This window comes from Tubulanus polymorphus, chromosome 6, assembly GCF_964204645.1.
Source record: "Tubulanus polymorphus chromosome 6, tnTubPoly1.2, whole genome shotgun sequence".
Classification (NCBI taxonomy): domain Eukaryota; kingdom Metazoa; phylum Nemertea; class Palaeonemertea; order Tubulaniformes; family Tubulanidae; genus Tubulanus; species Tubulanus polymorphus.
The window spans coordinates 2,497,388-2,510,898 of record NC_134030.1 but is presented as its reverse complement, the minus strand read 5'-3'; the positions used below and the strand labels follow the sequence as shown (position 1 = coordinate 2,510,898).

The window sequence follows — 13,511 nt, the reverse complement described above, 5'->3', positions numbered from 1 at the left end:
CCTATAATCGAAGCCGGTAAATATAAACCCAGGTACATGAATACACTGAATCTATAGTTCCAGCGGATTGGGTATCTCTTCCTGACACCCTGACACCAGCTTAGAGAAGGCTGCCTTGTTATTGTGGTAAATGTGTCGCTTACATTATTGGACTGCATTTTTACAGATTCCTTACTTTGTTTCTGTTGCTGTGCATTAAACTGTATTATATAAACATCTTTGATCGAAATAAATATTGGAGGAAATTAGAATAAATTGTTCTATCACCGCTACTATCTTCTAGTTTTTTTTGTTCGGCAACTGCGACTACGGAACGAAAATTGCTCATTTTCCTATTATAAATCTACACAGCTGTGGAATAGTACTGCACGAGGCCTTGGTCCATTTGCACAGACATGACTTGGATGTAAGACCAATTGCAGACCATCTTACTTCTATAGCGAACATAACAACTTAGGACTAGTCTTGTCACAACTGTGTAATTGGCCCGATAATGACTGATGACTTGGGATTCTAGGCCAGTTTTAACCTAGTTTTGGTTCCATGGCCAATCGTACAAATTGCGACCAATTTAAAGCTCATTTTCAGCCACGAATGTGCAACTTGTAATATCCAAACAGGATGAGAGACAACTAACAATAAGAACTAAAAGTAATCTTGAATCTGTATATAGAGTATTTGTCATATATTTTCAGTCTTGTTTGTATATCGTTATCTTTCATTTCATGTTTAACATCGTTTCGCTAAAGTATATTCTGAATAATATATGTATCTTTTAAGCAATCAACAATTCATAAACTCTTATTAGAATGAAATCGAGAAACTTTTGATTTTGATATTTGTTCTCACAAGAATCTCAAATGAAGATTCTTTCATCACGATATGTTTTACAGTCGTCATTTATCTTAGTTCCAAAAAGATTAATTTGCAATAAAATATATATGCTATGGTTTATAAACGATGAACATTGAATTATCACAATAAAATCAAGTCGATTTTTTCTATTTTAGTCCGTTTTATCTTCAATCGACTTTATTCTTCGTTTCGGTTATTTTCACTTCTTGATCGATTCCGAATCTACACGTGCAAACACCGTGCGTTTCGAAATAAACATCCCCCGTTTCAGTATCGACCTTGAACCCGTCATCGCTGGTAAAAATCTCTTTCAAATTACTCCCGACAGCGCGAGCCAATTCGACATTATCCTTGATAAAGTCCACGTAGAATTTGCCGCGGAAGAAGCTCTTCACGTTGAACTTGCTGTTGTATTCGTCTTCTTTGATCGCCAGTTCGGCTACAGAGGTCGTCTGTGCGGGTACGACGATCTGAGAGTCGACCGCCCACGTCACTTCCTGTTCCTTATTGACGTTGGCGCTTTTCTCGAAATTCACCTCGCGGTAGAGTCCGATACTCGCCTCGACGGCGTCGATCTGCGGAAGACCGACCGTCAAACTGAACTCTTGCCCGAAACAAAATCCTTCCGTAACGTTAACGTTAACGCTGGAAATCGTACGTCGTTCCGTATGCATATTGAACGTCTGCGCTTGAGAGGTCGTATTCGAGAATGTTGATTTAAAGAGAACGTGCGTACGTGGCGCGAACGACCCTAACGCCGTCTCTTTTTCGTACAGCGGCGTTTCGTGCTCGATACTGAATTTCGATTGATTGATCGCGATGTTCATTTTATCGAAGGGTATTTTGCCGTATTTTTTCTCCACCTGGTGGCGCTCGTTCTTGTCGAACCATTTTTTCGCCCAGTTCTTCATCAACTCCTCGATATCGACGATGTTGTTTCCGATCGGCATCTTTCTCTCTGTAAAATACAAAATTAAAAACACTTAGGACTCTTAACATTCGACTGTGGCAAGTGATGATCCACCAGGTATCGCTAGTGTGCATTCGGACAACAACGCCCGGTTTTCTTCTCAAATTTGATTAAAATCTATCCAGCGCGAGTCCTTCGACTCGAAATGCCCTAGCGAATATAATCGCGTTCCACTAGATGGCGCATGAGTACCTGGTCATGGCGCATGGCCGCCCTTCGACAAACAATCGAGGCGCACTACGCGAAGTAACAACTTAAAAAAATTAATTTTCAAAATTAATTTCACCGGGTTTCCATTGTTCGCTTTAGATTCTAAATTAGTTTATTTCCAATGATATGACTTTAGACCCGAATGTTACCCTACTATAAGTGTGGCAGCGGCCCCGTTCTATTCAACGTATCCTCGACGAACAACCCGCATTATAGAACGATGACCACACTCAAACGTGGTGAACGGATAATAAGATAAAATCCCACTATTTACAGATTAAAAGAATTTAAAAACCAGAATTTATTTATTAAATCTAAAATATTTAAAAGCCACGACGTTTCGATCTCACCCTAGAGATCATCGTCAGGTGACACCTAAAATAAATAAATAAATTCTGGTTTTTAAATTCTTTTAATCTGTAAATAGTGGGATTTTATCTTATTATCCGCATTATGTTTTACTTCCCTTAACCCGCATTATGTTTTACTTCCCTTATAGCAATATAATTGAATGATATATCGCTGCAGTATTTACTGATGACTCGAGCTGTAGAATCATACATCAATCCAATTATGAAAACCGATTTTGCCGGCATATGTTTTATATTGTTAATTAGTCCTATTATTTAATATTAGTCATACGTCGTTCTACGCTTTGGGAGATTTCAGTGTTATAACAATCGGCACAATGTATCTGAAACATCTGGGGTTTAAAACATCTGTGTATGTGGCAGCTATTCGTGTATCGTCTACAGTTCTCGGTTGATATTTCACTCACGGATTCGAACATTGAAAATCAACTGCTCCTACGATCGAGAACTGTTGAACTGAGAGTCCTGTGAAAATATCCCTGTATATCAGATGTTCCTGTAGCGATTTTAGGGCAACGCTTAAAAATCTAAAAATTAGGGCAACGCTTAAAAATCTGAAAATTCTAAGATTAAGGCCTAAAAGTCTATAAGCCATTCTTCTAAACCGTTTCGAAAGTCTACCGTTCATACAATTTCAAATGTCCCTATATTATTTATCCCATGCACCATGACGAATTTTCCTGAACAGTTCCGACTGTCTAACAATGTCAGTAAACTAATAGTTAACTCTTACCAGTTTCAATTGTCAATTATCACGTGGGTGACTTTTTAGAATGTTCACATTTACTTTTAGCACGTGCTGCCTTTTTAACCTATTTTAGAGCGATTGGTTACGATGAAAATATCGTGTTTTCAAATAACCTACGTCTAGCATGGCTAGAGGCATTGCCGCAATTTTTCGTAGAATAAATCAGATCATTGTGATTTATCTATAAACATATACTAAATCATCATATACTGAAAGTAAAAATGCGCTCGTCACATTTAAAAGTTTGGATATAGAATCAGAGGCATGTATTATGTGATTCTGTCAGCTGGTGCACGCAACCTGACAACCTGACACCACGTACTACAGTTCGTATCTCTAGTGTTGATAAATCTGACACCTAAAATAGTCAACTGATCAACTTTCGCTTTTCGCAATAACGTGGTGGAAATCTGCGCACACGCCATGTGTGCAGCCTATCCATTACAACTAGTCAGTCAGTACCAGCGCGTGTACTATCAATATGACAATTACAATACAGTTTAAAGTGAAACCTCGCCTCAACGAACATCAGGGCACCAGAAAATCTCTTTTCAATTTGGGATGTAATTCTAGTCTTATTATGACTGTTAGATCGCCCAATCTCAGGTAGTTATAGCGAGGTTCCTCTGATAATCAATAACCTTTCTATTTTCAAAATGCTTAAAAGTTCTAGTGAAAATCTTATTCACTGCACCAACTGCAGATGACAAACTGTTTTAAAAAGACTCCGCAATCCTTTTAGCTTTTAGTACAAAACGTTCTTATCAATGTTGCGCAAGCTGCTAATATTGCGAATGAATGTATCTTAATATCTGTAGTTCAGTAAATCCTGAATGATAGAGTTTTGTAAGATCGGAGAGAGTTAAACGAGAGATCAGCTAGGTTGAAGAGAAATGAAGATATCGCGGTTTCAGACGGGATGCAGGTGCCGATCTTTACTGCACCTGTATATTTATTCATACCTGATTATCAGCAAACAAGTTCTCATCACTGACGAGAACTCTCCACTCTCCCGTTGCTGCTGCTGCTACTGCTGCGCTGGCAGTTTACATCTTTATGTACCAGAGTTATTTCAATTCTCCAACATTAAGATTTAAAGTATCTAGATAACTTTATCAATTGGTTGTTAGTTTTTTGGAGGATACATCACGGTTATTGGGTGGGGTGTTTCATGTTGATGTGACAGTTATTTGCCCCTAAATAACTGTGGGATGGTTTTTAGCAAACAATCTAAATAATCGCAAGGAGGCGTTAGATTTTGTATAAGAATTTAACTGAATAGAAACTCTGAAAATTCTTTAGAGAGGATTTCATCGAACGAATGTCTAGTCCCTAGGTATCCTTGTTGTTGTATTAGAATTATATATTACATGTAATGATAAATAATGTAACACTCTCCTAGTTTATTTATTCTCGTAATGTTTAATTGTAATTCATTCAGAAATAAAGACGATGAAATGAACACGAAATGAAATATTCTTACTGTCGTAACTTAAGTGATTGAACGATATTTAAATAAAATAGTTTTCTTCTGATAATTCGAATAACCAGAAAAGTGATAACAATAAAAACCTAATTTTCTAATGAGGAAAAGCAGTTTATTAACACGAAATGTAATAAACTGTTAGAAAATGAGGCTCTTATTGTAATCGCTTTTATGGTTATTCGGATACTTGAACTCTCTACCTGAGATCTTCGTCTGATTAACGTTAATACGTATTCCTAAATCATCCTAATTCTCAATGTTCTATGTTCCGATAACGCAATAACTTACGATTTGCCGTCGTGAGATTCATGTTCAAATCTTTATTCATCTTGAACGTTGCTGTTTTTTTGTGTGATGTCGATATCTACTGTTTTTATCTGTTGTTCTCGAGAAACAGTTTCCGTCCGCGATCGTGAGAGAATGATCCAGACTCCTAGAACCTTGGTTTTTATACCCAATATCCCGATTACTACAATGTTCGATTGAATAACGAACTAATTGAAGATAATTATCACTGATTTTAGTTTGAACTGTCGTGTTTAACACCATTGGCAGCGAAATATTACTATTTTATTGCTAAATATACAACACATAATTGGATTTTGCCTTAGTTTTTATACCCAATGTCACAAATACTTCACTGTTCAATTAATTAATGAGCTAATCGAAGCTAATTAGCACCGACTCTAATTAGAACTGTCCTGTTAAACACCAGTGGTAGTGAAATGTATTGTTTTACCCGTTCAGATGGTGTTTATTGCTAAACAGACAACACCTCTTGTTGTTCTCAGCTCAACTAGAGTCGTTACAAACACGAGTTTCATCTGATAACAGTTCAGTTCTCAGAGAACAAGTTAATTGCTGTTCAAATAGATATAATCAAGAATGTCAAAACCCACAATAAAAACACTGGTTAATTAGTTTTTAGCTGAAACGTACAATTCAGTACGAAAATGTGTTTGAATCTTGTCAAAATGGATCTTGATTTATAAAGAATTTCACAGAATAGAAGTATAAGCTTGTGTGTCTGGTCTTATTTTAGTCCCCTCGACTGTGGATCCGGGTCCTAGAAATCTTTATCTTTATTTCAGCATTTGTTTACCACCATTATGCTGTGACATTTCGTAATAAAAGCTTTAGTTAAATTTCCCATATTACTTTATACAGTTTTTGAAAAAGTGTGTGAAACCTGGGCCATTCAACATCGTGTATTATATACAAACTATTACATCTGGATAGAAAATCGCTAACATTGATATTATGCATTAATATGTATAGATTCAATAAAAATGTTGATATGAAACTTAATGCTCCATAAATCAGTTGGTTATTTCCGCGTACAGTCAAAGCGTTAAATGTTAAATCTAAAAGGAAATTAAGTGATTTATTTATTACACAATAGACGGTTTTTAGTTTCCACGCTAATCAAAATATTTGTAATTGAAGTAATATCAGGAAAACGCTTTCTTTTACAGCCCAAAGAAATACCACAACTTCGAGACGTAATATTCACTTGTCAGGATTTTCTGCTATGAGTATTTTTTCGCTGACTCATACGTCTCATTTTACTGATCATTTGAAAGAATAGAAATTACGACTGTAGAAAATCATCGGAAGTCATCTAAATGCATGTCATAACCATTGATGAGACGCCATCATTGAAACGATGATATTAGACAGCACGATACGATTGAAAAGAGTCCAGAATTTCTCCCGAGCTAACAGCTATATCGTAATGGTCGAAACGTCGAATAAACTACACTAGCTCACTGAAACGTCGAATAAACTACACTAGCTCACTGAAACGTCGAATAAACTACACTAGCTCACTGAAACGTCGAATAAACTACACTAGCTCACTGAAACGTAGAATAAACTACACTAGCTCACTGAAACGTCGAATAAACTACACTAGCTCACTGAAACTTTCGGACACTTTATTTATGGGATTTTACATTAGTGCATATACAATTGTTATCAATTCATCTCGTTCCAGTGGCTGGCAAGTGAGGCGTGATGAACCATTTAATATTTCGCCGCGATTACTAACAGCTGTTAAGAGTCTCTTATCGCCGGGATCGATTTCTACTTGGCGATTTTTCCAATTTACGCCGAGGAGCTGAGCTTCGGCACAACAAACCACATCGATTCCCGAATAGTGTCTCATTTATTCTCATTACGGAATCGTTCCATGATTTCAGATTCATATTTTATTGTAAATGTTTTTTTCTCAAGTCAATCAGCCCTAAAACAATGCATATAGTTTTTAAACAAGGCGTAGTTCAACTCGAACTTGCACAGACTCAGCCGATTTCAATATGTTATTTCATCTTTTATAAAAGATAATCGTCGAATCTAGGGTTTCACATGTTTAGATCATGTAGTTTTCTCGAGTTTTTAGAGCTTTCTTTCAAAATATGGATAAGAAAGGTGTTACTTCCATTACATTACCCGAGGGGGGCGAAATAATAGTCTATACGTATCATTCTCGTGCACTGAATTTCAATATTACGATTCTTCTAATGCGCAGTCAATGTCGATACTACAAGTATCATATATTAACTTTTATCGAGACGCTGAAGGTATAACAGGATCTATGGAATGGACAGATCAATCTATTAACTTCTGGAAGGATTTCAGAGCAGTAGTATTGTATTTGACACACAAAATGCCATCTCATTAATACTGCGGCACACGATATAAATCAATCAAGTATCGTTTGTCACCGAGTCCCTTGTCGCCTGTCACTACGAGATATCTTACTAATGAGATTTCTAGTTTCCGTTTTACGGCTGCACTTGAATTGATCCCTGGGGCTCGTTTACTCAGAGTTCCGACCAGTCACTGGGTCTCGCTCGCTCGGTCGCGCTGTAATCTGTCAGACGACGCCGGGGTTTCCATGTCAACGACTCCGTTCAGAAGGTATCGATGGTCAGGAGACAATACGTCATCAAGTCAAACTCGTCCATCAATAAAAGTTAAGCCTATTTACAGATGTGATTAGTGAGATATTTGCCTAATGAGTTCACGTGCATTATCACTACAGATCCGTGGGTTATTTTTGCAATTGTATGACGTCAAAAATGCCGCTCAGAAAAGGAAGCAAGAATCCCACAGTTTCGATATTTAATGGAGATTCGATGGGATTTTGGAATAGCTTATTTTCAGTCAACTTGTACTGAAATAAACTAACTCAAAATATAGAAATATTTGCGTAGTTCCCTTTATTCAATTCTCAATTCAATCAAATTATCTCAGTCCATTCTTAAGTATTTATGTTTCGTTTTCGCGAAGATATCGTGATATTCCAGAATCTGCTCAATGTCTACAACCGCGGTTTCAGTTCATTCCAAAGATTATAGAATATTTGAAAATCAATTCTAGGTCTAATGATTATAAACCGTAAAATATGAATGTTTCTTTTTCTAATCTGAATTAAAACCTGAAACCTGACAATGGATATTTGGAGCGGCGAGTTTGCCTCTGTGAATTCAGTTTCCCGATCATTTGACAGATGATTATTACTCCACGGTCGCTCGAAGGTAAGAATGAGTCAGATGACAATCGCTCCGCGGCCGATTCGAAACGAAGGCAAACATTTAATTAATGACGTGATCATGTTTGCGAATGAGAGTGATTTTATTACTGTCAGGCGCAGCGCCAGGTACTCGACCAGAAACTAACGTCACACAGCATCAGAATTACTGTGAAATACATAGCGAATCGTTTTGCTAATCGCATTTTTACCGTAGAATTTTTCGTCCTTTTCTGTTCTGCATTGTCCCCATTATCATCGCAAATCTTTAGAAATGTCAGATATGTCAAAAACGCATTAAACCATCTTAGATACGATTAAGTGTCCTATTGATTTGTAACCAACTAGAACGAAGGCTCTACCCGTAATCTCTCTAAACCTTAAATTCGAATCCCACAATCAATAGCTTAAAAGTTTATCTACAAAAATTAATTCGGGTGGTTACTATCACCCTTCTTCGGCCATTTTTTTTGGATAAACGTTTTAGCTATCAATTAGTTTTATCACGGATATTGTGATCTAAATCTGATTCTTTAGGTTAAATTAGTTTTGTAGACCTTATTTTTTCAACGACACATACATCGTTTCCGCATAGAGAAGATTAGTTTCAGTTTAGTTTTCGGTTTAGTTTATTACTCCGTAAATGGGCACAGACGTAGAAAATACATAATAAACAAACTATTTGAATTGTTTGAAGATGTGGCTTGCCTTACAAAATGAAGGATATAGCGATCTATGGAGTATTTTATGGAGTTTTTTTATTGAAGTTTTTGGATTTTGGATTAACGTATTAACTGAATTTGGATTTTGTTACTGAAAGACGATTATTTCAAACGCACTGAATGAAAGTAAAACTGATTTCTATTTAGAACTAGCCTTTATGATGAGTAGTACATTTGCAGCCTGTTACAGTATTTACTTATTAAACATTCGGTGTTGTCCATTCTCACACCAACTACAACCGGACACCGTTTTATGTTATATGGCAAATTTTCAGATGCACAAATTCGAAATATTTGAATAATTTATGCGAACAAATCGATATTACCCTGCAGTATATATCATAGTTCTGGACACCGCGTGAAGTTAGTCGCGAATTGTTGAATGGATAACGATTTCATTTTCATCGCTGATAATTGAGGAAAATTGCCGAGAAAATTACACACGAAACTGCAATCATTATGCCCTCATTTTGCCGTATGTTTCCACATACAACCAGCGCGATAACACCCATAGGCAATTTCAGTATACTTTCTTATTCAAACAAACTGAATTTTCTAACAAAGACAATTTCGCCAACGCAAATTCGCGAATTTGTATTGGTTCCCGAGAATGATTAGATTTTCATCGATTTGTAAAAAGTAACGGATTCAGGATCGGTAAACTAGACAGTACACATACATATACATATACCGAGGACAGCCGCCATTTTGTTCGCCTCCATTTCAACTGTTATAGAACTACACACACCCACCCGTTGTCACCAAACACTCTACGTTTCGTATTTCATAATTTCTTTGAGAATATAAGAAATGATTTAAGATACTAGATTTTTAGTTTCATGTTTATTCTATTTTGATAATTGTTTATTTGTATTTTAGATAGAATTCGATATTTTCCCCAGTAACCGTCTTGGGCGTTGACATATTTTATGTTGATAAGGTGCACAAAACAGTAGTGACATTAGAAACGCAATCTTCATGTCAATATCAAGCACTTTTAGGGGTCTTGGGCGTGGGAGAAAAAGGATTCGAATCACCTAAAATAGTAGATTACCAAAATAGGCATTGTATTTGGTTGGGTAAATTAGAATTAAGTTTCAATATTTAGTTTAATATAAATTGCCCTTATTAAAGAGTCAATGTTCCGAATATTCTTAGTGAAACTTGAAAATCTAACTTTAACAATCTTGATCGCAATATTCTGGTTAATCGATTACTAATCATACTCAAAACAAATAGTATTTCCAGGTATGAAATGATAGTTTGGACGTGGAGCGAGTTATTGGGCTGTGAACAGAAATCGATATCCTACCTTTTTATGTATTTATCCGACGAATGATAAACGTTTCTAATTAATCCTTTCTGAATCTCGATTTTTCAACATCTATCTGTATTCAATAACTAATTATCTTAAGTATTACTTCTTTTCATGCTTTTAGAAATGAAATCCTGGAAGAACTGTTTCCTGAAATGCTAATGATATAACGGGCTCTGACATCGACCAATGATATGACTCGCTGCCTGATACGTCATCATACCGTCGGCGCAAATCTCACAGCGTCGTCTATCGGGATGATATGGCATTTTTATCACTGACGCGCGCGCTCTGTTTCTTGGGATTCGAACCTGATGAATCCACGCGATGTCGGACAGTCGTCTTTTTTCTATTGTTTCTATTGTGTAGAACGCTCAGATGGACAGCTCAGTTCTGTTCAAGTCTTCCCCTGTTTCTGGAGAGCGCCCTTGATAATAGTTCTATTATTTGCAAGGCCCTAAAAATTCATAATCATATCTTATCTTCCTAAGTTAAAAAGCTTAAAGTTAAAAATAAGTTTCCCAATTTTTTTATTTCCACCTATATCCAATTTGTTTGGAATTGATTTATGAATCTGATTTTTCACGATCTTTTCTCAACAGCCGATTCATTACGATAAAACAGACAACCAATAAAAACCCATGTATCGTAGAAATCACCATTAGCGACCAGCGACCGAACGTCTGCATGCATTTAGCTGTTAAAGGACCCATAGCGAAATGCCCCGCAAGGACTGGGAGAATCGTCAGCGTGTGAATCCATTTCGATATCTCATATTTCTCCGGTAACCAGCCTAATACTGCCGGTAATATAGGACCGGATCCGAACCCTTGACCGAGGAAGGCCGCGTACAGTAACTGCGTCTTGGTCGTGTCGCACGATAGCAGTAAACTACTGATCAGATATAATACTATCCCGATACCTAACGGCGGCGAGGATCCGAATCTGTAACTAATCGGGACGCTCAGAAATCGAGCCAACATCAACATCAATTGCACCAAGGTGCCGAGATGAGCGGCTTCCTTCGTGTTTATATCGTGCCCGAAATTCACGACGTATGTTGTCAATAAATTACCGAGAACGTTCTGAATTCCACCGATGTTAAACTGCATACAACCCGATAAAATCAAAGTCAAAATTCGGGCGTTCGGTTTCTTCTGTCGACGTTTCGTTTCGGGTATCAGTCGAGTTTCCACTTTTTCGGCGTCAACGTCGAATATATTCTCGTCGGTTCGTCGTTCCCAAATAGATAGGATCAGAAACCCAACGGCTCCGAGAAACGAACAGGCGGCAAAGAGCGAAAACGGGTAGATATAGTTAGTGACTGTTGGATTACTGACCGTGAAATTATTATCGACGTCGTCGCTGATTGACATCGATGAATTGATGGTTTTTAGACTAGAATTAGATTTTTGCGTGGAGTTTTCGATATTATTGCGATCTTTGACGATTTCGTAAGCGACTGGAGACAGAAACGGCGCAATAAACGCGGGTCCCCCGATACAGGCGACACATGTCGCTAGGTTCATTAACTGCAACATCGGTGCACTTTTTTCCTCGTAGATGCTGACACAAACCAACGTATTTACTGAAACGATAATAAACCAGGCAATAGTCAGGATCCAGTTTGTAAGTTAATTCTGAACACAAGGAGATCCAGTTCCACAGTTGTGTGTTACAATTAACTCTGTGAACTCAGGATCCAGTTCCACAGTTGTAAATTAAAGTTGTCTCACAAAATATGCGTTTAATTTGATTATAGATAAAGGTACCTAGCTGTGCCGATCCGACCGCTACGCCACCTATCGCTAACCAGACATTGGTCAGAATGAAATTCGTACTGACGCCACAGACGATCGTCGCCACTCCGTTTAAAACGAGAATTGCGCAGAGCGTCATAAGAAGGAACTGTTCTGTCAACCAGACTATAAGCAGACAAAATACTGCCGACATTCCGACACCGATTCCTTGCGAGAGAAACACTATCCATTCCTGCGACTGCGATGCGTTGTTTTGTAGCAGAATATCGTAGACACAAGTACCAATCAGATAAAACAAGGCCGTCTGAAATTAAACCACTTCCATGTCAATTCGAATACTCCTAATCTTCAGTAGCTCCCCAAGAAGATTGTGAAAGTATTGACCATTTACTGAGCATGTTATCTTGGCAAAGAATTGAGGGATCCAGGCTCCATGAGCCCCCTCTAAATCCACCCGTAAAGTTTATGATTAACTATGTTACTCGGTAGCGTTGGGACAGCTGTAAATATTTTGCTAATTAGCTACATCTAATTTGAGAATAAAGAAAAATGAAGGGTTTTTCAAATGAATTTCAGTAAATTTACCTCCGATTTGAGAGTGGTACCGACAAATGGATTACGACTAACGTGTAGTCTATTGTACACGAAATATTTCCTGACTTAAAAATCAATTTGATATTAATTCAACGTTCGTCAACTTTTTTCTATCATTACAACTTATAATAATTATTAATTTGGATAAAAATGTGTAAAATCTGGTATTTTCCTACCGTACTGAAACACGTCATCGACAATGAAAAGGCAGCGATCACTCTCGGACAGTTACACAGCATTTTGTATAACAACAAGTTTATTCAGCCTCTGCTCGCGTATTATGGTCAAAACACGCTTTATATATTTAATTCAAAAGATTTGAAAACGAAATTTATTAAATCAAGAATTTCAAAAGACAGGGGATAGATAAATTCCGTTTTCAATCTTTTAACTGCATCCCGGTTTTGATTTTATATGCTGATTCTCCAAGTGTCACGAGTGTACCAGGCTGTTTCACGCGTATTTCCGTGACTTAGACCTTCACGCCATAGCGATACACGAATGTGGTATGCGGTATTGAAATGAATCAATATACAATATACAATTTCGATGGTAGAGAGTGACTAAGGGAGTAGTACTGAGTGCACTTATCTCAGATGAGAGTACTTATTGCGAACAGGTGCAACATGCTAAACATCAAAACATGATAATTTTCATTTCAATTGTTGATCGCGATTCAGGTTTAGACAGTGACAAAAATGTGCGTATCTTGAACCTTTTGAACTTAAACATATCTTAAGTCGTGGTATAACCTCAACGTACTATGATTAAATTTTTGATCTATTTCATTTCAACTGGTCACAACTTTATTAATCGAATACAAGAAGTATTATCAATCCGATGAATGTTCTAATCAATCTTCTATGAATCTTGATTTTCACATCTATCTGTATTGGATAACTAATTATTAGGGTTTTCTGACCTTCGTCGAAAACCCTCTTGAAA

At 37.1% G+C, this 13,511-nt stretch overlaps 2 protein-coding genes across 2 annotated transcripts; both read right to left on the bottom strand.

The window, feature by feature from the left end:
• Positions 1-428: 428 nt before the first annotated feature.
• Positions 429-10,400, bottom strand: LOC141907088 (uncharacterized). The gene is made up of 2 exons (XM_074796659.1): positions 10,210-10,400; positions 429-1,813 (listed from the first exon to the last, which is right to left on the bottom strand). Exon 2 carries the CDS (start codon positions 1,803-1,805, stop codon positions 1,023-1,025), a length of 783 nt encoding a protein of 260 aa, XP_074652760.1. The 5' UTR covers positions 1,806-1,813; positions 10,210-10,400; the 3' UTR covers positions 429-1,022.
• Positions 10,401-10,778: 378 nt separating this feature from the next.
• On the bottom strand, positions 10,779-12,805 carry LOC141907159 (major facilitator superfamily domain-containing protein 4A-like). Its single transcript, XM_074796732.1, has 3 exons — positions 12,743-12,805; positions 11,985-12,276; positions 10,779-11,800 (listed from the first exon to the last, which is right to left on the bottom strand). The coding sequence occupies exons 1-3, from the start codon at positions 12,803-12,805 to the stop codon at positions 10,779-10,781; spliced, it is 1,377 nt and encodes a 458-aa protein (XP_074652833.1).
• Between the last annotated feature and the right edge of the window lie 706 nt (positions 12,806-13,511).

Bases quoted from the DNA above. Each gene is read 5' to 3' on its own strand.
- LOC141907159 (XM_074796732.1), bottom strand. From the start codon at position 12,805: ATGCTGTGTAACTGTCCGAGAGTGATCGCTGCCTTTTCATTGTCGATG. The intron at 12,277-12,742 runs GTAGGAAAATAC...GTTTAATTTCAG, and splicing joins CGATGACGTGTTTCAGTACG to ACGGCCTTGTTTTATCTGAT. The intron at 11,801-11,984 runs GTACCTTTATCT...TTATCGTTTCAG, and splicing joins GGTCGGATCGGCACAGCTAG to TAAATACGTTGGTTTGTGTC.
- LOC141907088 (XM_074796659.1), bottom strand. From the start codon at position 1,805: ATGCCGATCGGAAACAACATCGTCGATATCGAGGAGTTGATGAAGAAC.